This window comes from Aquarana catesbeiana, linkage group LG05 (assembly GCF_042186555.1).
Source record: "Aquarana catesbeiana isolate 2022-GZ linkage group LG05, ASM4218655v1, whole genome shotgun sequence".
In the NCBI taxonomy this organism is placed as follows: domain Eukaryota; kingdom Metazoa; phylum Chordata; class Amphibia; order Anura; family Ranidae; genus Aquarana; species Aquarana catesbeiana.
The window spans coordinates 266,330,825-266,356,530 of NC_133328.1; the positions used below are offsets into that span (position 1 = coordinate 266,330,825).

Consider the following 25,706-nt stretch of genomic DNA (forward strand, 5'->3'; position numbering starts at 1 on the left):
CAGCGCTGGGGGGGGGGGGGGGGCTTTTTTCTAAGGTAAGTTTCTCCGGCTATCTGCCTTGCTGGGAAATTTTTTGGTTTTTTTTAGCCATCTACGGTTTACTACCGCTTTTGAGTGAAGTTTCTTATTTTTAGCTCAACTGCCATGTTCTTTAATACATTAGTAACTGGTTGGTTTCACTAATTCTCTGTACATTTTAGTGCATGCGGACTCTGCATCTTTTAACCATTTCAATACAGCACACTTTCACCCCTTTCCTGCCCAGGCCAGTTTTCAGCTTTCAGAGCTGTTGCATTTTGAATGACAATTACGCAGTCATGCAACACTGTACCCAAACAAAATTTTTTTATCCTTTCATTTTGTTCCCACAAATAGAGCTTTCTTTTGGTGGTATTTGATCAACACTGTTGTTTTGTTTTTTTTTTTTTTTTTTTTTGCTAAACAAATAAAAGCCCGAAAATTAATAAAATAGAATAAAAAAGTTTCTCTTTTGCTTGTTATAAAAGTTTGAAAATAAGTACGTTTTCTCCTTCACTGATGAGGCGACACTGATGGGCACTAATGATGAGGCACTTATATGCAGTACTGATAGGGGACACTCGTAGGCAGCACTGATGGGCACTCATAAATGGCACTGGTGGGCGGCACTGATGGGGCATCCCTGGTGGGCTCTAGTGGGCATCCCTGGTGGGTCTGCACTGATAATCAATGTGCTGATTATCAGCACAGACCCCACCTGTCAGGAGAGCCGCTGGTCGGCTCTCCTCTACTCGCTCCCTTTCAGCGCGAGTAGAGGAAAAGCTGATAAACGGCACTTCCTGGTTACCATGTGGTGAGCTGTGATTGGACACAGCTCATCACATGGTAAAGAGCCTATGTTTTAGGCTCTTTACCAGGATCGGAGATGCGGTGTGTCAGAGCAACACACTGCACTACCGATCGCCATACTTTGCGCCCTCACTAACTTAACCACTTTGCAGCTGCCGTTCTGTTATATGGCATGCAGGAATTGGTTAAAGTGGAACTTTTTAGTCAAAGTCCTGCTAGATAACTTCAGGCTGTCCCCTTTTGCAGGTATAGCTATGTAAAACATTAAAAATAAGTGCCTATACTGTTTAAAATCTAGTAATAATGTCTCGCCCTGTTCTGCACATGCTCAGTTGCTCTCCATTTTTAGGCACTGCTGAATTTGTAGAGGGCAATCTGCTGGCAGCCTTAAAGCACCATTAAACCCCCCTATCGTTTACAGCCAAGGAAGCTGCTTCTGTTTTATCTGCAACTGCCACGGTGCTGCACATGTGATCAGTTATGACACCAGCCATTTGAAGGTTTGACAGTTTGATTGAGGACACAAGTTAGCAATCCCAGCACTCCAAGAATGTATCTGTTTTTTTTTTTTTTAAATCAATGGGTTTAGTGCTGCTTTGATTCACTGCTGTTCAGGAGCTCTGGGCTTCAACAAAATGGCAGCCTCTAGCAAGAAGAAACTGGAGCAATGCTGGAGGCAATTTACAGCACACACCAATGTTGGTAACATAATTATTAATGTGGAATGTATGTTCCTTCCTAAAGAACATAATTTTTTCTCAAATCGTCTTCCAGGACAGCCTCTGAGACCTAGAGCTCCTCCCTCTGGGACAGGAAATGCGTTAACCCAACAACTTAAAGGGCGGTCCTCCAGGCCCACACTTCAGTTTTTAGTGTTTCCTCTGGAAGGATCGGATGCACATTCTAAGGAAACTGGAAGGAGCTCTGGGTCTCAGGTTTTGGCCTATGGAGCCTCTTAACCGCTTCCCGACCACCTCACGCAGATATACTGCGGCAGAAGGGCATGTACAGGCAGATTAACGTACCTGTATGTTGCCCCTTAAGAGGCAGCTTGCGGGTGATCGTCTCACGGTGAGGAAAAACGGGGAAATGTTAATGTAAACAAGCATTTCCCCGTTCTTCCTAATGACACTGATCACCGCTCCCTGTAATTGGGAGCGGTGATCAGTGTCATGTCACACACAGCCCCTCCCCCCCCCACAGTTAGAATCACTCCATAGGACACACCTAACCCCTACTGCACCACCTAGTGTTTAACCCCTTCACTGCCACTCACATTTACACAGTAATCAATGCATTTTTAATCGCACTGATCGCTGTATAAATCTGAATGGTCCCAAATAGCGCCAAAAGTGTCCGATCTATCCGCCATAATGTCGCAGTCACGATAAAAATCGCTGATAGTCGTCATTACTAAAAACTGCAGAGGTGATCAAATACCACCAAAAGAAAGCTCAATTTGTGGGGGGAAAAAAAGGACGTCAACTTTGTTTGGGAGCCACGTCGCACGACCGTGCAATTATCAGTTAAAAGTGCTCTGGTCTTTGGCCAGCCAAATGGTCCGGGGCTTAAGTGGTTAAACTTCAGCTGTACCTTTTTTATTTTTTTTTTTCTCTGCTTGGCCCAATCCCTCCCTGGGGAAGTGGAGTGGGGCTGTGCTCCTGCCAGCCCCACCCCCACCCCGTGTATTGTGGCAGACTCGGTGTTCCTCGCTGGGCGGGGAGGATGTTGGGAATGTCACTTCCGTCTAGGGTTGCTACCTTTTCTTCAAGCCAAACGCGAACACTTCTGCGGGGCTTGGCATTTTTTTTTTTTGTAGCATGCACTATGAGATTGTAAAATACCTGGAACACCTGTGTGTGCCCTCGGGGAGCAGTAATGCAGCACGCGCAGCAGTGAACAGTGGGTGTAGCCAATTGTTTATAGTGCAATATATTGCAGGCGTGTTTAATGTACAATATAGTGTATATTTAGTGTGTAATGTAAAATATAGTGTAAATAGTGCAGGCTAGGGATGGGCTGTCTGTTCGGGTCGAACATGAGTTTGACTCGAACATTGGCTGTTCGCCGAATAGCGAACAATTTGGGGAGTTCGCGGCAAATTCGAAAGCCATGGAACACCCTTTAAAAGTCTGTGGGAGAAATCAAAAGTGCTAATTTTAAAGGTTAATATGCAAGTTATTGTCATAAAAAGTGTTCAGGGACTTGGGTCCTGCCCCAGGAGACATGTATCAATGCAAAAGAAAGTTTAAAAAAACAGCCATTTTTTCGGGAGCAGTGATTTTAATAATGCTTAAAGTGAAACAATAAAAGTGAAATATTCCTTCAAAGTTCATACCTGGGGGGTGTCTATAGTATGCCTGTAAAGTGGCGCATGTTTCCTGTGTTTACAACAGCCCGAGAGCAAAATGACATTTCTAAAGGAAAAATAAGTAATTTAAAAGTACTCGCGGCTATAATGAATTGTTACACACATTAAAGTCTTTGAAAAAAAAACGTCATGGGGTTCCCCCACAGTGCATTACCAGGCCCTTTGGGACTGGTATGAATATTAAGGGGAACCCCGAACCAAAATTTAAAAAAAAAATGGCGTGGGGGCCCCCCTCAAAATCCATACCAGACGCTTCAGGTCTGGTATGGATTTTAAGGGGAACCCCGCGCCAAAATTTAAAAAAAAAAATGGTGTGGGGGTCCCCCTAAAAATCCATACCAGACCCTTATCCAAGCACACAAACTGGAAGGCCACAGGAAAAGGGGGGGGGACGAGAGAGCGCCCCCTCCTGAACCGTACCAGGCCACATGCCCTCAACATGGGGAGGATGTCCCCATGTTGATGGGGACAAGGGCCTCGTCCCCACATCCCTTGCTCGGTGGTTGTGGGGGTCTGCGGGGGGGGCTTATCGGAATCTGGAAGCCCCCTTTAACAAGGGAACCCCCAGATCCCGCCCCCCCCTGTGTGAAATGGTAATGGGGTACAAATGTACCCCTACCATTTCACAAAAAAAGTGTCAAAAATGTTAAAAGACAAGAGACGGTTTTTGACAACTCCTTTTATTAACGTCGTCTTCTTTCCCTACTTCTTGTCTTCATTCGGTTTTCTTCCTCCACCTTGTTCTTCCCCCGCTTCTTCCTCTGCTTCTTCCTCCGATCCTCTGCTTCTTCCTTCGGTCTTCTCGTCCGCATCTTCCTCCGGCTTCTTCTTCCCCGCTTCGGGATTTCTAAGTTCCCTCTTGCTAAACCTGGGGAGGTTTCTGTGCTGAACTTTGGGCTATGGTGATGGTCTCAGGTGTTTGTGGGCACTTTTTTTCTAGGCAATCCCTTGCACAGTGGGTGTAGGTGGGATAGGAGCCTAGCCTCAACCCCATTTTCTCTTCTGTTTGTGGTTGTAGGCCAAAGCCCAGGAAAAGACCCAAGAGAAAATGTGTTGTGTGCGTGGCTAAATTAGGCTCTTCATGGGAGAAGTCCTTATGCCACAGCTATGTGGATGGCTTTGTTAAGGATAAGTCTGTCATGACCTGTCATAAAAAACTCACTTTGGTCAAGGATGAAATTGCCTCAACCTTTAAATCATTTAAGGGTTTGATAGACAAAATGCAGAGCCCTAGGATACCTGTTAGACAGGCCCCCGCACAGGTCGAGGTGGACAAGGATCCGGATGAAGATCCCAGATCCCTAGCCTCTTCTCGAGCCAGCTTAGCTTCAAAGGACGATTTGAGAAGTGAGGGTGACTCCTCCAGTGGCTCAAGATATAAGCTATCGCTGGATGACTTAAAGTGGAAGTCCACCCTGACACTTAGCTCACATTAATGAATGCAGGGTGAGAATTTAAGTTCAGCCTTATGTCTCAAAATGAAAAAAACCCAGTCTTTCTACCTTTTATTTTGTAGTAATCCAGTGCTGTCATATGACTTCAAATCTACTTCCTTCTGAGACCAAAATCAGCCAGTGGGTGTGGTTACTGAAAGCTAGTGACATCACTTCCTGGAAGGGAGAAGATTGCTGTGTAGCCAGTGGGCTTTTACAGGATGGGAGGAGCTGATCAGAGGTTTCCGCCCAGTGTTATCTCATCAGTAAGGATGCATTCATTGTACATCCTAATGAGAAAATGAAGAAATAAAAAGCCCCATCCACACAGGGCCCGGGGGGAGGTGCAGTGCACACATACAGTATAGCACTCTGTACATAGGGTGAGGGGGGTTACCTTTTTCTATCTCACACACTTTGTTGCTATCTCCCCAGTGTATCATTTTGCCCAGGGGCCCATGATGCTTTTAAGACCACCCTGGCTCTGTGTGTAGGCGGGGAGATGGGAAATATAGGGGGGAAAACACTGCGTTAAACTTCCAGGAAATGTAAGAAGTAAAAGCCGCCAACACTCAAACAAAGCCCAAAACAAATAATGCAAGGATAGTGTAGCGCTAATAATGTGAGTATAAAGATAATATATTCAAAAAACCTTATTGTGAATACTGGGTGAATAAACATCAAAAAGTAAACAATCGTAAATGTGCATAAGCACAAATAAAAAAAATAAGTGAAAAAGTCCAAATGTGTAAACTTCAAATTATGCTCCAGAGAAAAGTCCACAAAAATTGAAGCGTGAGTGAATGGAAATCCTTCCTGTTTGAAGTGACACCAATCAATAAAGTGAAAGAAACAGGTTGCCTGTAGTTACTCAAAGAGTATCTTCAGAGATAAGTAGATGGATACTCTTACCAACTGAGATGGACACACGTGTCATACGACAGTGGGTCAGTAAGGCTTGGAATCCCAAAGTATCTGGAACCGATGCTGTATACAGGAGGTGATCAGGTAGGTATGGAATCCACAATCCTCCACTGGCAAACACCACGAGTATAGTTGAATCTGGATAGATGTGACCCAAAGGCGGCTCCTCACAGACTCCAACGGAAAAAGCATATGAAAAAACTCCAGATAGTGCAGATCAACAAAGTAGGTTTATTCAATTATGTCATACATCCAAATGACATTAAAAAGTGATCACAAGTAAAAAAATGTATATACAAAGCAATGTGGGATATAGATATACTGCTGGGGCTAGCAGTATATCTGTATCCCGCATTGCTTTTTATATACATTTAGCTTAGCTGGGTATGGAGATGTGTGAGGGGAAGATGGCCCCCACCCGTCTCCATATCATAGCAGGGCGGAAGCGACGCCATAATTTCACTTCTGCCCATACGTCTTAAAGGGCCATTTTTTCAAAATCATTTTTTCAAATGACCAAATTTATTTATTTTATTGCATTTAAGTCCAAATCTGAGGACTTTTTGACCCCGATCTCATATTTAAGAGGACCTGTCATGCTTTTTTCTATTACAAGGGATAATGACGAGCTCATGTGCAGAAGCGAACGCACACGTGAGTAGCGCCCGCATATGAAAACGGTGGTCAAACCACACATGTAAGGTATCGCCGCAATCGTTAGAGTGAGAGCAACAATTCTAGCCCTAGACCTCCTTTGTAACTCAAAACATGCAACCTGCACAATTTTTTAAACGTCGCCTATGGAGATTTTTAAGGATAAAAATTTAACTCCATTCCACGAGCGGGCGCAATTTTGAAGCGTGACATGTTGGGTATCAAATTACTTGGCGTAACATTATCTTTCACAATATAAAAAAAATTGGGCTAACTTTTTTTCTTTTGTCTCATTTTTTTATTCAAAAAATGAATTTTTTCCAAAAAAAGTGCGCTTGTAAGAGCGCTGCGCACATACGGTGTGAAAAAATGTATTGCAATGACCGCCATTTTATTCTCTAGGTCTAGGGTGTTAGAAAAAAACAATATATAATGTTTGGGGGTTCTAAGTAATTTTCTAGCAAAAAAACTGTTTTAAACTTGTAAACACCAAAATCTCAAAACGAGGCTAGTCCTTAAAGTGGAGTTCCACCCACTTTTACAACTCTTCAGCATCCCTCACTAAACTGTGCAGTGCAAACGAATTGGATATTTAAAAAAAAAATTTCTCAGCACCTACTGTATATCTGCTGTATTCATGTTTCACTTCCTCCTCCCTAGCCGTGGCTCATCGCATCATTTCCTGTTTGCAATTCCTTCTGGGAAGGGGTGGCAACTTCCTCTGACACTGCTGTTGCTATGGAAACCTGATCTGAAACCTATTACACTGCTTGTGCTGCACTGAGCATACAGTCTGGCTTCAGATGCCCACATTTAAGATGGCCACGGCCTGCTGTAAGTTTATAAAATAACAAACTACTGCTATAAACGAACAAAACAGACTTTAGTTTACAGACTAACTTTACTAGAATACATTAAGCTTGTGTATTATATGGGTATTTTTATTTAAAAAGTATAATTTTGGCCGGAACACCACTTTAAGTGGCTAGACTACTGTGTGCCTTATGATTACAGCATATCCCATGGCTTTTCTCACCACTCCAAAGTGGTGCACCCCTCATTCCACTTTATTGTTCTATTTATTGTTCTATTGGGTTTACATCTCTAAGTATGCCTCTACATGTTATCCAGGAATCCACTGAAATGGAATGGTTTTATTGCATGCACTCTATTAGGCCCCATTCACACTAGCGCGTTTTTTGATGCATTTTGCATTTTGCAGAAATGCACGGGAATTTTTTAACATGGGTTCCTATGGAACATGTTCACATCAATGCTTTTTTGTATCTCAGCGTTTTTGGAAAGGGTCGGGGACTTTTTTGCATGCAAAAAGCAGCGTTTTGCATGTAATGGTTTTCAATGGACAAGCATCAAAAACGCAAGTGCTGCGTTTTTGCAGCGTTTTTGCAGCGTTTTTGATGCGTTTTTGGTGCGTTTTTGCCGTTTTTTTTTTTTTTTTTTTATTTTTTTTTTTTTTTTGTAATTTTTTTTTAAGACTGTAAAAAAAATGAAAAAAAAAAAAAACGCAAAACGCGGCAAAAACGCGGCAAAAACGCCGCAAAAACGCGGCTCAAAAACGTGGCAAGCATGAAAAAAAAACCTCCAAAAACGCTCAAAAGCAACATGCATAGGTGTGAATCGAGCCTTAGGGTATATACAGTGGGGCAAAAAAGTATTTAGTCAGCCACCAATTGTGCAAGTTCTCCCACTTAAAAAGATGAAAGAGGCCTGTAATTGTCATCATAGGTATACCTCAACTATGAGAGACGAAATGTGCAAACAAATACAGACAATCACATTGTCTGACTTTTGAAAGAATTTATTTGCAAATTATGGTGGAAAATAAGTATTTTGTCAATCTCAAAATTTCATCTCAATACTTTGTTATATATCCTGTGTTGGCAATGACAGAGGTCAAACGTTTTCTGTAAGTCTTCACAAGGTTGTCACACACTGTTGCTGGTATGTTGGCCCATTCCTCCATGCAGATCTCCTCTAGAGCAGTGATGTTTTGGGGCTGTCGCTGGGCAACACGGACTTTCAACTCCCTCCAAAGATTTTCTATGGGGTTGAAATCTGGAGACTGGCTAGGCCAGTCCAGGACCTTGAAATGCTTCTTACGAAGCCACTCCTTCGTTGCTCAGGCGGTATGTTTGGGATCATTGTCATGCTGAAAGACCCAGCCACGTTTCATCTTCAATGCCCTTGCTGATGGGAGGAGGTTTGCACTCAAAATCTCACGATACATGGCCCCATTCATTCTTTCATGTACACGGAACAGTTGTCCTGTTCCCTTTGCAGAGAAACAGCCCCAAAGCATGATGTTGCCACCCCCATGCTTCACAGTAGGTATGGTGTTCTTTGGTTGCAACTGAGCATTCTCTCTCCTCCAAACACGACGAGTTGTGTTTCTACCAATCAGTTCTACTTTGGTTTCATGTGACCATATGACATTCTCCCAATCCTCTTCTGGATCATCAAAATGCTCTCTAGCAAACCTCAGACGGGCCCGGACATGTACTGGCTTAAGCAGGGGGACACGTCTGGCACTGCAGGATCTGAGTCCCTGGCGGCATAGTGTGTTACTGATGGTAGTCTTTGTTACGTTGGTCCCAGCTCTCTGAAGGTCATTCACTAGGTCCCCCCGTGTGGTTCTGGGTTTTTTTGCTCATCGTTCTTGTGATCGTTTTGACCCCACGAGGTGAGATCTTGCGTGGTGCCCCAGATCGAGGGAGATTATCAGTGGTCTTGTATGTCTTCCATTTTCTAATTATTGCTCCCACAGTTGATTTCGTCACACCAAGCTGCTTGCCTATTGCAGATTCAGTCTGGTGCAGGTCTACAATTTTTTGTTTCTGGTGTCCTTCGACAGCTCTTTGGTCTTCACCATAGTGGAGTTTGGAGTGTGACTGTTTGAGGTTGTGAACAGGTGTCTTTTATACTGATAACAAGTTCAAACAGGTGCCATTAATACCGGTAATGAGTGGAGGACAGAGGAGGCTCTTAAAGAAGAAGATACAGGTCTGTGAGAGCCAGAAATCTTGCTTGTTTGTAGGTGACCAAATACTTATTTTCCACCATAATTTGCAAATAAATTCTTTCAAAAACCAGATAATGTGATTGTCTGGATTTGTTTCCACATTTTGTCTCTCATAGTTGAGGTATACCTATGATGACAATTACAGGCCTCTCTCATCTTTTTAAGTGGGAGAACTTGCACAATTGGTGGCTGACTAAATACTTTTTTGCCCCACTGTATGTGGTGTTGAGCAGTTTACATTAAAACGGAGCTCCACCCAAAAGGGGGAGCTCTGCTTGTCTGCCTCCTCTTGTAGCTGCTCACTTTCTGCTTCTGTAGCTGCTGACTTGTCTGCTTGTAGCTGCTGACTTTAAATTTTTTTCGGATGGAGCCTGGAGCTCCTCTTTAAGGCGATTCCCAGAGGAGTGTGGTGTTTGTAATCTTGCTTTTGTTAATGGTATAGTCCAGTCAAAATTAAAAAAATAAGCTTTAGATGCACACATGGACCACAGCTTGCCTGCTGAGTAGTTCATTTTTATTTTAATCTTAACATTGACTGTCTCATTACTGTTGTTGGTAATTGCTCTTTAAAATTTGTAAAATGAAAACTGCTGAATTAGCTTTATAACTGTTAGTCAAATTATACTTTTTGTAATATTTAGGATGTTTGTATCCATTTAATCTGTTTACAACTCTTTTATATCTAACAATTTTCAGGTGCAAGTCCAAAGCCTTTAATTATAGGAAACTTCCAACAACTTCGGTTATCATAGCATTTTATAATGAAGCTTTATCAACACTGCTTCGTACAATACACAGCGTTTTAGAAACCTCTTCTGCAGTACTTCTGAGAGAAATCATATTAGTGGATGACTTCAGTGATAAAGGTACTTCCTGTGAACATCAGTGACTTTATTTAGCCCTGGGGCTTAATGTGTAGTGGTTTGGTTTTATGCATATTTTCTTAATAATTGTTTTATATTTACAATTGAAACAAACTTTTATCAGGTAAATATGACAGCTTTTTTAATTTATTTTTTTATATCTATATAAAAGAAGTGCGCCATGAAAATATAGTATCTTCTCTTCTCATCTCACCCCCCCCCCCCCCGCAGATTTTTCCTAGTTTCTCTCTTCCTCTAATCTTTCTTGTCTAACTTTTCCCTTCTCTCTCTGGAGACATATTTTCAGATTTTCATATTTGTTATGTGTGATATTTGCCATACATACTGACTTGTTAATTACCTGCAGAATTGTCAAGATCGTTTTAGACATCTGTAACTGTATATTTTGTGTCATTCTAAATGGTTGTATGTATCACACCTTGCAATGTTTTACGCTTTGTCTATTTTCGTTCTTTTTTCAATAAAAAAATGTGTTGAACAAAAATAGAATTTTTTAGAAATTTTATAGAAAGTATCTTTGGAAAGAACAGCAGGAATATGAGTAATGTGTTAAATGTGTGTGTGTGTATGTATATATATATATATATATATATATATATATATATATATATATATATATATATATATATATATATATATATATATAATTATATACAGTTGTGCTCATAAGTTTTCATACCCTGGTAGAATTTATGATTTCCTGGCCATTTTGCAGATATTATGAATAACACAAGAACTTTTCTTTCACTCATGGTTGATATTTGGATGAAGCCATTTTTTATCAATCAACTGTGTGTTTACTCTTTTTAAAGCATAATGGCAATAAACTACCCAAATGACCCTGATCAAAAGTTTACATACCCTGGTGATTTTGGCCTAATATGCACACAAGTTGACACAAATTGGTTTGAATGGCTATTAAAGGTAACCATCCTCACCTGTGATCTGTTTGCTTGTAATTAGTGTGTGTTTATATATAAAAGGTCAGTGAGTTTATGGACTCCTGACAGACCCTTGCATCTTTCATCCAGTGCTCCACTGACGTTTCTGGAATCTGAGTCATGGGGAAAGCAAAAGAATTGTCAAAGGATCTGCAGGAGAAGGTAGTTGAACTGTATAAAACAGGAAAGGGATATAAAAAGATATCCAAGGAATTGAAAATGGCAATCAGCAGTGTTCAAACTCTAAGTAAAAGGACCAGACAGAAAATGTCTATATATAAAAAATAGGATGTTCCGATGTGTGTGTGTTCTTCAGCACTCAGGGCTGCACTCGCAGAGAGGAGCAATCTCTAAAAAACAAACAAAAGCAAAAAGGCACCTCTAAGTGCAGTATTAAAAACTTTTAATATCCCCAAAAGGGTTAAAAACACTTACAGGATCTGCAGGGAATGAAGGCATGTCATGAGTTCATAAAGCAGGTGCTCCGGCATAAGTGGGGTCCCCAGTGTGTTAAAAAATCCCATCGATGTCAATGTATAACAGCGGAAGATCCCAGGGTGGCCCGCAGATGGACATCCTATGGCTCTGGAGACACTAGTAGAACAATCGCGCTGTCAGGATCAGCGAGAAGCAGAGGATCCCGGAAGTGACATCAGCAGAGGAGGACGACAACCAGCGTGGCCTGGAAACCGGAAATAGTCATCAAAATGGGACACGTTTCGGAACTTCTGATTGGTTCCTTCATCAAGCCAATGACTAAACGTTTGCCCGGGTATAGCTACTTATAATCAGTGGGTGGGCTGTGGGTGGGGCTATGGGCGGGAGTGGAAAGAGGAAATGATACAAACGTTCTCGCAGAATATATGAACATATATGAGTAGAAAGTAAAACACAAAAACAACATAGGATAAAATGAAATACAAGATGTGTCATTAACCAATCAAAAGTGAAAACAAATATGACGAAAGAAATAGATGAAGCCAGACTGTCAGTGGAACCAACACATGGATATGGAGTGGAACACTGCAGCAAGGTTACACACTCACTAATGACAACGTCAGTGTTATTAAGAAAGAACCTTATTTCTTAAGCCCTAGGATGGGTGATAAAAATTAATTATTATAAATAATACATCATATTGGGAGAAAATGATCAGCTGTCAATAAAATAAGGACATGTGGGTATACACATACATATGTGCATACACATGAATGCATATCAAATGAGGATAAGTGTGACGTAGAGATTCATGTATAAAATAAACTTCTAAAGTATAGCACTGATTTCAAAATCCTCATTTAACCCTCCAGGAGCCAAAACATTCAAAGAGAAAATCCAATACATTTCTCTATGACGAAGCTTACGAAAACGCTCAGCTGGAGGGAGGTCTCCATCTCTAGGCTTCGCCTCGATAACCCAAACCATTAGACTGAGTGTCCAGTCCATCAGTAATGAAACGGCGATGTTCGCCAAATCGTTTCCGTAATGGCTTAATAGTTCGCCCAACGTAGAAAAGGCCACAGGGGCATGTCAAACAGTAAACCACATGGTCAGAGGAGCATGTGTGAAATCCCTTGATGGGGTATGTTTTGCCTTTCCCACAGAAATCCTTATGACCATGTTTGACAAAACGACAGGTCTTACATAAGGGTTTATGGCATTGGTACATGATAGAAATGGCTACAAAGGTGGGGAGAGAATGGCCTGGAGGTGGTGGTTTCTCTTTAAGTTTGCTTGGTGCCACCTTCCTTTTAATATTAGGGGCTTTTCTATAAGCAAACTTAGGCTTATTAGATAGGTCAGGGAGAAGGTGCTCATCCTGAAGCAACAAAGGCCAGTGCCTCCGCATGATGCTCTCCATCTGTCTATGGCGGGAGTGGAATTGAGTAATGAAACACAGATCATTCTTATTAGTATCACCAAGATTAGGAGGATGTGATGGAGGTGTATCTTTGTAACGGGAATACGCTGTTTCCACAATGTCGGCTGGAAATCATTTGTTAAGAAATTTATCTTTCAATATCTTGCTCTGGATGTCGTAGTCACTGCTTTGGATACAGTTCTTTTTAAGTCTACAAAACTGGCTTTTAGGTATGTTAAGCCATTGAGGATGATGGCAGCTTTTATAATGAAGAAAAGAATTTCCTGCTGTCGGCTTGGTAAAGTTCTTAGCGTGGATTTCTTTGCCAACAAAAAACAGTTCCAAATCAAGGAAAGCCAACTTTTCTTTGTCCGTGACAGAGGTGAACTGTAAACCCATATTAATGTTGCAATGTGCAACAAAATCTGGAACTATGGATGCATTACCATCCTAAATGATGATCGTATCATCTATTTACCTTCCATAGAAAACGATGTGGGAAGAGAAAGGGTTATTGTGCCAAATGTGCAAGGATTCCCAATACTCCATAGTAAGGTTGGCGTACAAGGTTGCAAAATTTGCCCCCATAGCTGTCCCATTGATCTGTAGGAAAAAATCATTATCAAATTTGAAATAATTATGGGTAAGACAAAAAGAAGTAGCCTCACAATAAAAGGCTTGTCTGGGTTCGAGCATTGCGTCCTTGCATAAAAAAGATTGTATCGCGCATAGTCCTACATCGTGCGGTATGGAGGTATATAGTGATTGAACATCTAGGGAGGCCCAAAGGTAAGTGGGTTCCCAAGAATAAGGGGAGAGGAGTTCCAGCAAGTGGGTGCCATCTCTAATATATGACTGGAGGGATTGGGCGAGTGGTTGGAAAAACTGATCAACATACTGTGAAAGATCACTAGTAATGCCTCCCATGGCTGCAACAATTGGTGGGCTGGGGGGGGGGTTGACGAGGTTTTTATGCACCTTGGGCAGATAGTAAAAATATGGGGTATAATGAACAGCCTTAACCAAGAAAAAGGCTTCCTGCTGAGTAATAATATGATCACTAAGTGCATCTTTAACAAGGGAGGTAGCTTCCAGGGTAAACCGAGGCAGTGGGTCAGTCTTTAGTCTAACATATATGTTAGTATCTGACAGGAGTCTAATGGCCTCTGCGACTTCATCGGCTCTATTTTGTACAACAATGCCACCTCCTTTAGCCGCAGATTTATTGGCCAGATCAAAATTATTGGTTAGGGCATCAAGAGCTTTCTTTTCAGAGTATGTGAGATTGTGAGTTATAATATTTTTACTTTTGGCTGATTTACACATATCCTTTATCTCTGCATATACGATATGATAGAAGGCATCGATGCAGGAGCCCTTGGAGTGAGTAGGATAAAACACAGATCTAGGTCTAAATTTGGTATTTTGAATAGGTGGAGAGGTCATAAGATGCTTATTGTACAATATTTAAATCAGCCTCAGAACTCTCAGGTGGAGGAATAGAGGTTGAGTAATGATTGCTGGGTTCTGTATTGTAGAAAGATAGTTCTTCCAAAAGAGCCAAGCAAGCAGCGTCAATTTGGGTCATGTTATCACCACATGGCGGATCAGCAGGGGTGGAATTAGCCTTAGAGTGGTTATTATTGTGTTTAGTGGACTGGATATTGTAAAACCTTTTTAGAGTAAGACAGCGTATAAACGTTTTCAAATCCTTGAATAGGAGAAAGGGGTTGGGCTGGACGGAGGGGGCAAAATTTAAGGTCCCGACTAAGTAATGAAATCTCCCAATATGATGTATTATTTTTAATTAATTTTTACCATCCATCCTAATGCTTTTTAAGAAAGAGGTTCTTTCTTAACACTGACATTGTCATTAGTGAGTGTGTTAACTTGCTGCAGTGTTCGACTCCATATCCATGTTTTGGTTCCACTGACAGTCTGACAGTCTGGCTTCATCTATTTCCGAAGTATTGTCTTGTTATATTTATTTGCTTTTTTTCCTTCGTTATATTTGTTTTCACTTTTCCTTGGTTAAGGACACATCTTGTATTTCATTTTTTCCTATGTTGTTTTTGCATTTTACTTTCTACTCATATATGTTCATATATTCCGTGAGAACGTTTGTATCATTTCCTCTTTCCACTCCTTCCCATAGCCCCACCCACAGCCCGCCCACAGATTATAAGTAGCTATACCTGGGCAAATGTTTAGTCATTGGCTTGATGAAGGAACCAATCAGAAGTTCCGAAACGCGTCCCATTTTGATAACTATTTCTAGTTTACGGCTTGCGGTCCACGCTGTTGTTGTCCCCCTCTGCTGACGTCACTTCCAGGATCCTCTGCTCCTTGCTGATCCTGTTCTACTAGTGTCTCCAGAGGCGTAGGACATCCATCTGCGGGCCACCCTGGGATCTTCCGCTGTTATACATTGACATTGTTGGGATTTCTTAACACACTGGGGACCCCTCTTATGCCGAACCACCTGCTTTATGAACACATGACATGCCTTCATTCCCTGCAGATCCTGTAAGTGTTTTTAACCCTTTTGGGGATATTAAAAGTTTTTAATTTTGCACTTAGAGGCGCCTTTTGCTTTTGTTTGTTCAAACTCTGATCAAGAAGTGTAAAACTTTTGATCAGGGTCATTTGAGTAGTTTCTGTTGCCCTTATAATTTAACCACTTCAATACCAGGCACTTTTGTCTTTTCCTGCCCAAGCCAATTTTTAGCTTTCAGCGCTGTCACACTTGACAGACAGTCATGCTACACTGTACCCAAACAAATTTTATCATTTTGTTCCCACAAATAGAGCTTTCTTTTGGTGGTATTTGATCACTGCTGGCATTTTTATTTTTTGCGCAGCAAATAAAAAATAAACAAAAATTTTGAAAAAAAGTTTGTTATAAAATTTTGTAAATAAATATATTTTCTCCTTCACTGATGGGCACTGATGAGGCTGCACTAATGGGCACTGATAAGGTGGCACTGATGGGCCACTGATGAGGTGGCACCAACGAGTTGGCACTGATGTGGCACTGATGGGTGGCACTGGTATGCGGCACTGATGGGCATTGATAGGTGACACTGATGGGCATTGATAGGTGGCACTGGGCACTGACAGGTGGCACCGATGGGTACTTATGGGTGGCACGGGTGGGCACTGATGGGCATGGATGTGCCTGATAGGTGGCACTGCTGGACACTGATGGGTGGCACCGATAGCACTGCTGGGCATCACTGAGACATTTTGCAGGCACTAACTCTGATTGGCAATATATGTGGACACTGATTGGCATTGTTTGGGCACTTACTGGCATCCCTGGTGATCTAGGGTGGCATCCCTGGTGATCCATGTGTTGTGGTAGTCTCCCTGGTGGTCCAGGTTGGGCATCTGCCGGGGAGCTGTGCTGATAAACAATCAGCACAGACCCCCCCTGTCAGGAGAGCCGCCGATCTCTCTGTCAGACACGAGTGATGAAAAACCGATCAACGGCTCTTCCTGTTTACATCGTGATCAGCCGTGATTGGACATGGCTGATCTTGTGGTAAAGAGCCTCAGTCAGAGGCTCTTTACCGAGATCGGTGTAGCAGTGTGTCAGACTGACGCACCGCACCACTGATCGCCGTGATGCACGCCCCCATGGGCGCGGGGCGGCTGTTATCCTGGTAACCGAACCACTGCCCGGCCGTCATTCTGCTATAGGCCGGGCAGGAAGTGGTTAAAAAGAGTAAACACAGTTGATTGATAATTAATGGCTTCAGCCAAACAATAACCAGCCAAAAAAGTTTTAGTTTATCATTCATATTCTCTGAAAAATGGCCAATAAATCATAAATTCTGCCAGGGTATGTAAACTTATGAGCACAACTATCTCACAAAATTGAGTACACCTCACATTTTTTAAATATTTTCTATCTTTTCATGTGACAACACTGAAGAAATGACACTTTGCTACAGTGTAAAGTAGTGAATGTACAGCTTCTATAACAGTGTAAATAACAGTGTAAATTTGTTGTCCCCTCAAAATAACTCAACACACAGCCATTAAATTAATAGTTAGTTGCCTGGATCAACCTCCATAATTAATTTATATGAAAAATATTAGCAGGTGTATGTAACCATTCATCCAAACGAACCACGTAGGATGCAGTTCTGGTCGCCCTATGGGCATACACGAAAAACTAAGAGAATAAAGTTCTCTTAAGAGGGCAAAACACAGAACACTGTGGAAAATACAAAACACTGGCTTTATTAGTACAAAAATAAACACCATACTAATTTAAGTAATTTAAAAAAAGGGAGGGCACATATAAGTGGTTAACACAGACCAATTAAAATAAAGACAAAGTTGTCAATTATTAAAAACATGGGGAGCCGTGGCCACACATCACCCATACTTACCACAGTCACCACATACGGACTCTAAAAATAGAAGAAGATGGTAGATTTGAAATGGAGGTGACCTTGAATAAATCAAATATAAAAATAAATGGTATTCATAAGACAAGCTCCTAATAAATAAAGTCAGTCGTTGGTCAAAAACGTAATATACTGGGTAAATGGATGGATGAATGGAGTGTACTGATGATGATTAGTAAAGTAAGGCAGTTCATCAGGGTCTGTTGAATGTGGTAACACAGACCATAATTAATAGTAGGCAGGAATACAACCGATGTAACAAACAACTGAACTGGGATGTTCAAAGGTAGGTGAGATACAGCGGGACTATGGCAGATAGATGAATGGATATATAAGTATCAGCAGGGGGAGTGCTATGGGCTGAAGGAGCGCCTCCAAATAGACATACTAATGAATGGATCAAAGCTTCTCTCACCAGCTGGGTGATGGACGTCGTCCTCCTATAGCAACTCAACCCCAGAAGATTTGTAGCCGAGGGCACCAATCCGTATTTAGCCGGTGGCTAAGTTGCTGCCAGGTAAGTTGATCCCCCGCTGTATATTGGCTCACATAACATCCCGCAACCTTCAGGAGAAGACACTCAGTTCAAGAGGCGCGCAGCTCTGGAGTGACGCGCTGACGTCACGCTTTTGACGCGTTTCACCAGCCAATAGATACTGGTTTCTTCAGAGCAAGGAGGAGTCCGTGGAATCGATTTAAATAAAACTAAAATAATGGTGTAATTACTATTTCATACCACTAGATGTCACCTGGACCACCTCTCATTACGAACATTCAGCAAAGGGACTTAAGGAGTGCAATGACATTATTTAACCCCTTCCCGCTGAGCGTACGCAGATGTGCGTACTCGGCTTTCCGGGGTTACAACTGGATGATGCCCGCAGCTGCAGGCATCATCCCGGTACCGTTGTTTAGAGCGGGCGATCGGTTTTCCTGGTATAAAAACCGATGCGGCTAAAAGCCGCTCGGCTATTATACCGGAGGAGCGGGAAGGGACGACCCCCCCCTCCCGCCGCTCTTACCGGGCCTCTCGTTCCATCGTGAGGCCCGATGACTAATCGGCCGCCTCCGGCGGCTGGGGGCGGGCTGGAACAAAGCCGTGGGCGGCTTCGTTCCAGCCTCCTAATCGTAGTTATGACGTCACTTCCCGTTTACTCGGCTGCCAATGGCGCCGGTTTTAAAAAAAATACACAGTATTCAGAATCGCCGTTTTCGGTGATCTGAATACTTTGAAGTGCAAAGGAGGGATCGGGGGTCTTTTAGACCCCCGATCCCTCCATAAAGAGGACCTGTCACCACCTATTACGGTCACAAGGGATGTTTACATTCCTTGTGACAGCAATAAAAGTCATCACATTTTTTTTTTTTAAACGCAATTAATAAATATAAAAATAAATAAATAAAAAAAAATTTTTTAAAGCGCCCCTGTCCCAGCGAGCTCGCGCAGTTAAGAAAACGCATACTGAAGTCGCGCCCGCACATGTAAACGGTGTCGTCAGAGCGAGAGCAATAATTCTAGCACTAGACCTCCTCTGTAACTCTAACCTGGTAACCGTAAAAAAAATTTAAAGTGTCGCCTATGGAAATTCTTAGGTACCGTAGTTTGTTGCCATTCCACGAGTGCGTGCAATTATAAAGCGTGACATGTTTGGTATCTATTTACTCAGCGTAACATCATCTTTCACATTATACAAAAAAAATTGGGGTAACTTTACTGTTTGTTTTTTTTTTAATTCATGAAAGTGTCCCTTTTCCCAAAAATTTGCTTTTAAAACACTGCTGCACAAATACCGTGTGATATAAAATATTGCAACAATCTCCATTTTATTCTCTAGATTCTCTGCTAAAAAAATATATATAATGCTTGTGGGTTCTAAGCAATTTTCTAGCAAAAAATACGGATTTTAACTTGTAAACACCAAATTTCAAAAATAGGCTTAGTCATGAAAGGGATAATCATAAAAAAATATTATTTAAAAAAAGTTGTTTTTAACACGGCAAAAGGTGGAGTAAGATGGGACCTCGTTGTTAGAGATGGCAATGCCTTAGAAAGGAGAAAAGAAAGGAAAGAAAAGAAAAAGAAGAAGAGACAAAGAAGGGACAGATCCAAACCTCGTGAGATACAAGCATCAAATGTGGATTGATCAGATAAGAGGCATTAAATAAGAGGCATAAGTTAGGTAAAGGCGGAGGATTCAAATAGCAGGAGAACTGTATTTCATAAAGAGCAAATACCAAAAGTAATTACTTTTCTAGGAAAGGTTGTAGGCTACATTCGGTAATTAACCCTTTGGGAACCATAGAGTCCAAGTAGTATGTCCACATTTTCTCTTTTTGGAGGAGAATTGTATCAGTCTCCACGTCTGGGGGGCAAATTTAGCACATAAATTCCCTTAACAGTCAGGCCTTTAGGGTCACCATTGTGAAACTTAGCAAAATACAAGGAGATCGGACGATCATCATCCTTCTTAATACCACCGATGTGTTCGCCAATCACACAGCCATCAATGTCTAAACCGCTGGCAACAAAAGTGAGTACATCCCCTAAGTGAAAATGTCCCAATTGGGCCTAAAGTGTCTATTTTGTGTGGCCACCATTATTTTTCAGCACTGCCTTAACCCTCTTGGGCATGGAGTTCACCAGAGCTTCACAGGTTGCCACTGGAGTCCTCTTCCACTCCTCAATGATGACATCATGGAGCTGGTGGATGTTAGAGACCTTGTGCTCCTCCACCTTCTTTGAGGTGGTTTGAGGATGCCCCACAGATGCTCAATAGGGTTTAGGTCTGGAGACATGCTTGGCTCGTCCATTCCCTTTACCCTCAGCTTCTTTAGCAAGGCAGTGGTCATCTTGGAGGTGTGTTTGGGGTCGTTATGTTGGAATACTGCCCTGCTGTCCAGTCTCCGAAGGGAGGGGATCATGCTCTGCTTCAGTATGTAACAGTACATGTTGGCATTCATGGTTCCTGCAAAGAACTGTAGCTCCCCAGTGCCGGCAGCACTCATGCAGCCCCAGACAATGACACTCCCAAACACCATGCTTGACTGTAGGCAAGACACACTTGTCTTTGTGCTCCTCACCTGGTTGCTGCCACATAACGCTTGACACCATCTGAACCAAATAAGTTTATCTTGGTCTGATCAGACCATAGGACCTGGTTCAAGTAATCCATGTCCTTAGTCTGCTTGTCTTCAGCAAACTGTTTGCAGGCTTTTTTGTGCATCGTCTTTAGAATAGGCTTCCTTCTGGGATGACAGCCATGTAGACCAATTTGATGCAGCGTGCGGCGTATGATCTGAGCACTGACAGGCTGACTATTGTAAGCGGCGCTTTACCATCGGTATTCGGCTGCTAGCTGTGCGGTTTTACCCCCCACTAGCGGCCGAGAAAGGGTTAAAAACCACCGCAAAGCGCCTCTGCAGAGGCGCTTTGCTGGCAGTATAGCCGCGCTGTCCGGTTGATTTCAATGGGCAGGAGCGGGGAAGGAGCGGTGTGTACACCGCTCCTTCCCCGCTCCGAAGATGCTGCTAGCAGAACTTTTTTCCCGTCCTGCCAGCGCACCGCTCCAGTGTGAAAGCCCTCGGGGCTTTCACACTGGAGAGACAGCAGCGGCTGTTTCGGGTCGGTTTGCAGGCGCTATTAGCGCAATAGTGCCTGCAAACCGCCCCAGTGTGAAAGGAGCCTTACTACGGCCAAATGCAAGGTGTACCAAGATGGGCATGGCAGTCAGCATAGCATTGCAAAATAAATCCTTTTCTCTTGTCTCATGTCATTTATTGCTGCATTTCCGTGCCTGCCCATCAGTGCCCATCAGTCAGTGCCATCTATCAGTACCAGCCATCAGTCAGTGCCACCTATCGGTGCCTGTCACATGACATAAAAAAAGTGGTATCAGGACAACCCTAATCTCTACCCTGTATCCCTTTTTCATTGTTCTTAATGTATGTTATGCTCTGTTGTAGAGTGTTGTTAATCAGGATTTTCTCTATGGAAATGCCCCTGAAGAAAGGATTCGATCTGTTCCTGAAGTGCGTCGGGAATAGTGAAAAGAGATTCACTACAAACCTCCAGCTCAACTAACAGTCATATATTTTATTATGACTTGGAATGTTTTTCTATGGTGATGTATGCACCAAACTTTTTATCTTTGTATATGAATAACACTGCATATTTTACTATGCATATAATTAGCATTTTTGAGTTGCCCTAAAAAGTCCCATTGTACTGGCGGGTACCTATTTGCAATTGGTTCTGAACTATAGGGACGTTGGCAACACCATAGGTTTACAAAAAATAACTGCGCTGCCAATGAATTGATATAAAATGCTTATAAACCAAAGTCCACATCTAAAAATGTAGAAAAAAGAAATAGTCCATGGGTGCTCTTATGTGATTCCAACAAAATCCGTGCTTGAAATATTGATATTTCTACAAGAAAAGGAATTGTGCGACTCTTACCAGAAGAAATGGATCCCAGGTAATAGGAATCTCACAAGCTCTTTTACAATTTTACAATTGTGTTATTCCACTTCAGAATTCAGGTAAGGGCACTCTTTTAGTGATGTATGGATTCAGCCTGGATATCAGAAAGTATCATAGAATCCTGGTTCCACCAAACATCCTGCTGCGAGTGTTTACCAGCACAGGGAGATTTCAAGAAGAGAGAAACTTCATAGTGTATGTAGTATGCAAAAAAACCTGACATTTATTTAACCGCTTCAATACAGGGCATTTTCACCCCCTTCCTGCCCAGACCAATTTTTAGTTTTCACCGCTGTCGCACTTTGACAATTGCGCGGTCATGCAACACTACCCAAATTTTTATGTTTTTTTTTCCCCACAAATAGAGCTTTCTTTTCTTTTGGTATTTGATCACCTCTGCAGTTTTTATTTTTTGCACTATAAACAAGAGCGACAATTTTGAAAAAAAACACAATATTTTTTACTTTTTGCTATAATATCCCAATTTAAAAAAAAAAAAAAATGTTTCCTCAGTTTAGGTCGATATGTATTCTTCTACATATTTTTGGTAAAAAAACCCGCAGTAAGCGTATATTGATTGGTTTTTGCAAAAGTTATAGCGTCTACAAAATACGGGATAGATTTATGGCATTTTTATTTATTCTTTACTAGTAATGGTGGCAATCTGCGATTTATATATTTATTTTTTTCGTGACATTGCGACGGACATGTCGGACACTTTTGACACATTTTTGGGACCATTCACATTTACACAGCGATCAGTGCTATAAAAAGCACTGATTACTGTGTAAATGTGACTGGCAGGGAAGGAGTTAACACTAGGGGGTGATCGACTGGTTAATTGTTTCCTAGGGAGTGATTCTAACTGTAGGGGGCGGGGACTCACAAAGGGAGGAGACCAATCGGTGTTCCTTTGTACTGGGAACACACCATCGGTCTCCTCTCACCTGACAGGACGTAGATCTGTGTGTTTACTCACACACAGATTCACGGTCCTGCTGTGTTCACAGGCAATCGCGGGTGCCCGGCGGACATCACGGCCGATGGGCATATGCACCGGGTCCCGTGCAACGCGGTGCGTGTGTGCCCCCTAGACGGCCGGGAAGCCCAGGACGTCGAATGGCGCCGGCCCAGGACGAGAGGTCCCTCTTGCAGACGTCATATTACTATAGCCGGGTAATGAAGTGGTTAAAATAACATATTACACTTACAACAAAGTGAACGTAAGAAGAAAGCTCAAACACAGCCGCAGCGCTTGTCCTGCAGGCTGGTGCATGGTGACGTCAAAGAATACAGCTTCACCCAATGCGTTTCCCCGTAAGAGGCATTGACTGGGAACAAAGCCTCCATTCCCAGTTGATGCCCCTTACGGGGAAACATGTGCCGGGCATTACACCCGTGATTTGCTCATCCCGGGTGCAATGCTTTACAGGATACAATGAAAAAAAAAAAAGTAATAAATGCACGTTTTCCTGTAAAAAGATGTGCACTTAGTTTTTTTTTTTTTTTTTTGCCAATTGTGAATTTAGCCTTTAATGCAATGCTTAAAGAAGAGTTTTAGGCTCCTGCAGAAAAAAAAATAAGTCAGCAGCTACAAATACTGTACCTGCTGACCTCTTTATTTGGGACACTTTCCTGTCCAGGAATCCAGCGGTGTCTTTACCCGAGCCAATTTTTCAATCAGGTGCTGCCAATGAACTACAAGAGCGCTCAACAATGCCCTCGCACTTCATTGACAACTACAAGCCGTCAGTCAGCTGCAGTGGTTGAGGTACTTGTAGTCTATTCATTCACAGTCCTGTAGGCAGAGCCCCACACCGTCGCGCTTTTTTATTCAAATTGTGACAGCGGGTGTGGGAAGAACATCCACCATGACAGAGGAGCGCTGGTGGCGGAAGGTGGGTGCAAAGGTCCACGTTACACCTTAAGGTCTCTTGCACACTTTTTGCACTTATTTTTTTTTAGCTAAAATGTAGCCCATTATTTACAATGTGCCTTTGCCTTCTCAGGTCCCCCACCAAGCTTCTGGCTCCTCCCCCCAAACTCCTCTGCCGCGTGCCCACAGAGGGAGCTGCTTCCCATGGAGGCACTCATGCGTGCTCGCTGTCGGATTTCCGTCTATTCAGACACACAGCCTGGCCCCCCAGTTTCTGTTGACATGTTCTCCTGCTGCTCTCAGCCAAGCCTGTCAAAGTCGGGGGAGGGGAGGAGAGCTGCTGCAGATATACACAGCGCTGGACCAAGATCGGGTTAAGGTGATTATTTCAGGGGCGGGGGGTGTTATATAGCTGCTTGCTAAGGAGCAGGTCCGGAAGCCGGCCGCCGCGTCCTTGGCAACGGATGAGTCGTCAGCGGGCTTCCATACTGACAGCTAAATGTTTAAAAAATTAAAAAATTACTGGCTAAAGAAAATAGCCCAAAAAAAGGGGGGCTCTCCGGGTGACGTCATCGGATGGCCAGGCCCAATGGCTACATATGATGTCAGACAGCAGGGGACATCGCAATGGAGGTAAACAGCATCAGGACAAGAGTGGACTTTTTTGTTTTTAGCGGGTAACCAACGGCGAGGAAGAAGACCGCATCAGGAGAGACGGCTCGGGGAGAAGACAGATCTAATCTTTTTTTAATAAAGGACTTGTCAAAAACCGACTTTTTATTTATTTTTTTACATTTCACTGCTTTTTTGGTGAATGGGTAGAGGTATGATGTACCCGACACCCATTCATATAGGTGTGGGGGGCGGGATCTGGGGTTAAAGGGGGCTTCCAGATTCCAATAAGCCCCCTGCCCACAGACCCTGACAACCCCCGGCCAGGGTTTTTGGGAAGAGGCCCCCTGCCTCAAAGCACCCACCCCCCCCATGTTCGGGGGGGCGCTCGCTCGTCCCCTCCATTTCCTGACCTGCCAGACTGCAAGGGTCTGGTATGGATTTTTGGGGGGACACCATGCCATTTTTTTAAAACTTTGGCGTGGGGGTGTCCCCTCCAAATCCATACCAGACCGAAAGGTCTGGTATGGACTTGGGGGGGCTACGCTGTTTTTTTTTGTTTGTGAATTTTTTAAGCCGGGGAAGTCCACTGATGACTCATCTGTTGCTAAGGGCGCGGTGGCCGGATTCCCGACCCGCTCCTTAGCAACCAGCTATATACAGTGAATGTGTGAAAAGACACAAATCGCACAACCAAAATCGTGCTAAAAACGCAGTACTTGCAATTTGGATGCAGGTCCATTGAAGTCTATTACATGCAGAATGCTGCATTTTGCGGGGAAAAAAAGGTCCCTGACTCTTTCCGCAAACGCAGAGGCACAAAAATGCATTGATGTGAACATGTTCCATAGGAACCCATGTTAAAAAAAAATTCCCTGCATTTCTGCAAAATGCAAAAAGCATCAAAAAGACGCATTGGTGTGGATGGAGACTTAGGTTTGGATACAGTAGGGAAGGGTTAAACCTTCTTGTATGGTGGTTGTTTTTATGCTGTCCTTGTCCTGCTGGGGAGATTTCTTTTCTTTTACAAATGGTTTTATTGGGTTCTACAGAAGTAAATGTTGTAAGAAACATAATAGTAAAGCTAGTATGAATGTTCAAATGATACTTAATAAATAATAAATGCTACAGGTGTGATAATCTCCCCAAAGTGGAAAGAATTCCCATCTCAGTTGTCACCAGAGTATTTGTCTCTTTTTCTTCTATTTTTTGCTACATTGTTTTGTCCTTGCTCCTTAAAATGGTAATTCATTATGTTAACTGTTCATATAAATGCAAAATTTAATGTAGAGTTTCGGGTTTTGACTAACTGTGCTTAAATATGCTCCCCCCTCCTAACACCTATAGTAACTAACCTGTGTAAACAAAAATAATGTATATA

At 42.6% G+C, this 25,706-nt stretch overlaps 1 protein-coding gene across 2 annotated transcripts in view; it reads left to right on the plus strand.

Moving 5' to 3' along the window:
* Positions 1 to 25,706, plus strand: part of GALNT4 (polypeptide N-acetylgalactosaminyltransferase 4) — a 341,135-nt gene that overhangs the window by 97,719 nt on the left and 217,710 nt on the right. For both annotated transcript variants that reach the window (XM_073630753.1, XM_073630754.1), the window contains exon 3: positions 9,947 to 10,116. In XM_073630753.1, the coding sequence (XP_073486854.1) occupies positions 9,947 to 10,116 (170 nt within the window). The remainder of the gene's footprint in view (positions 1 to 9,946; positions 10,117 to 25,706) is intronic.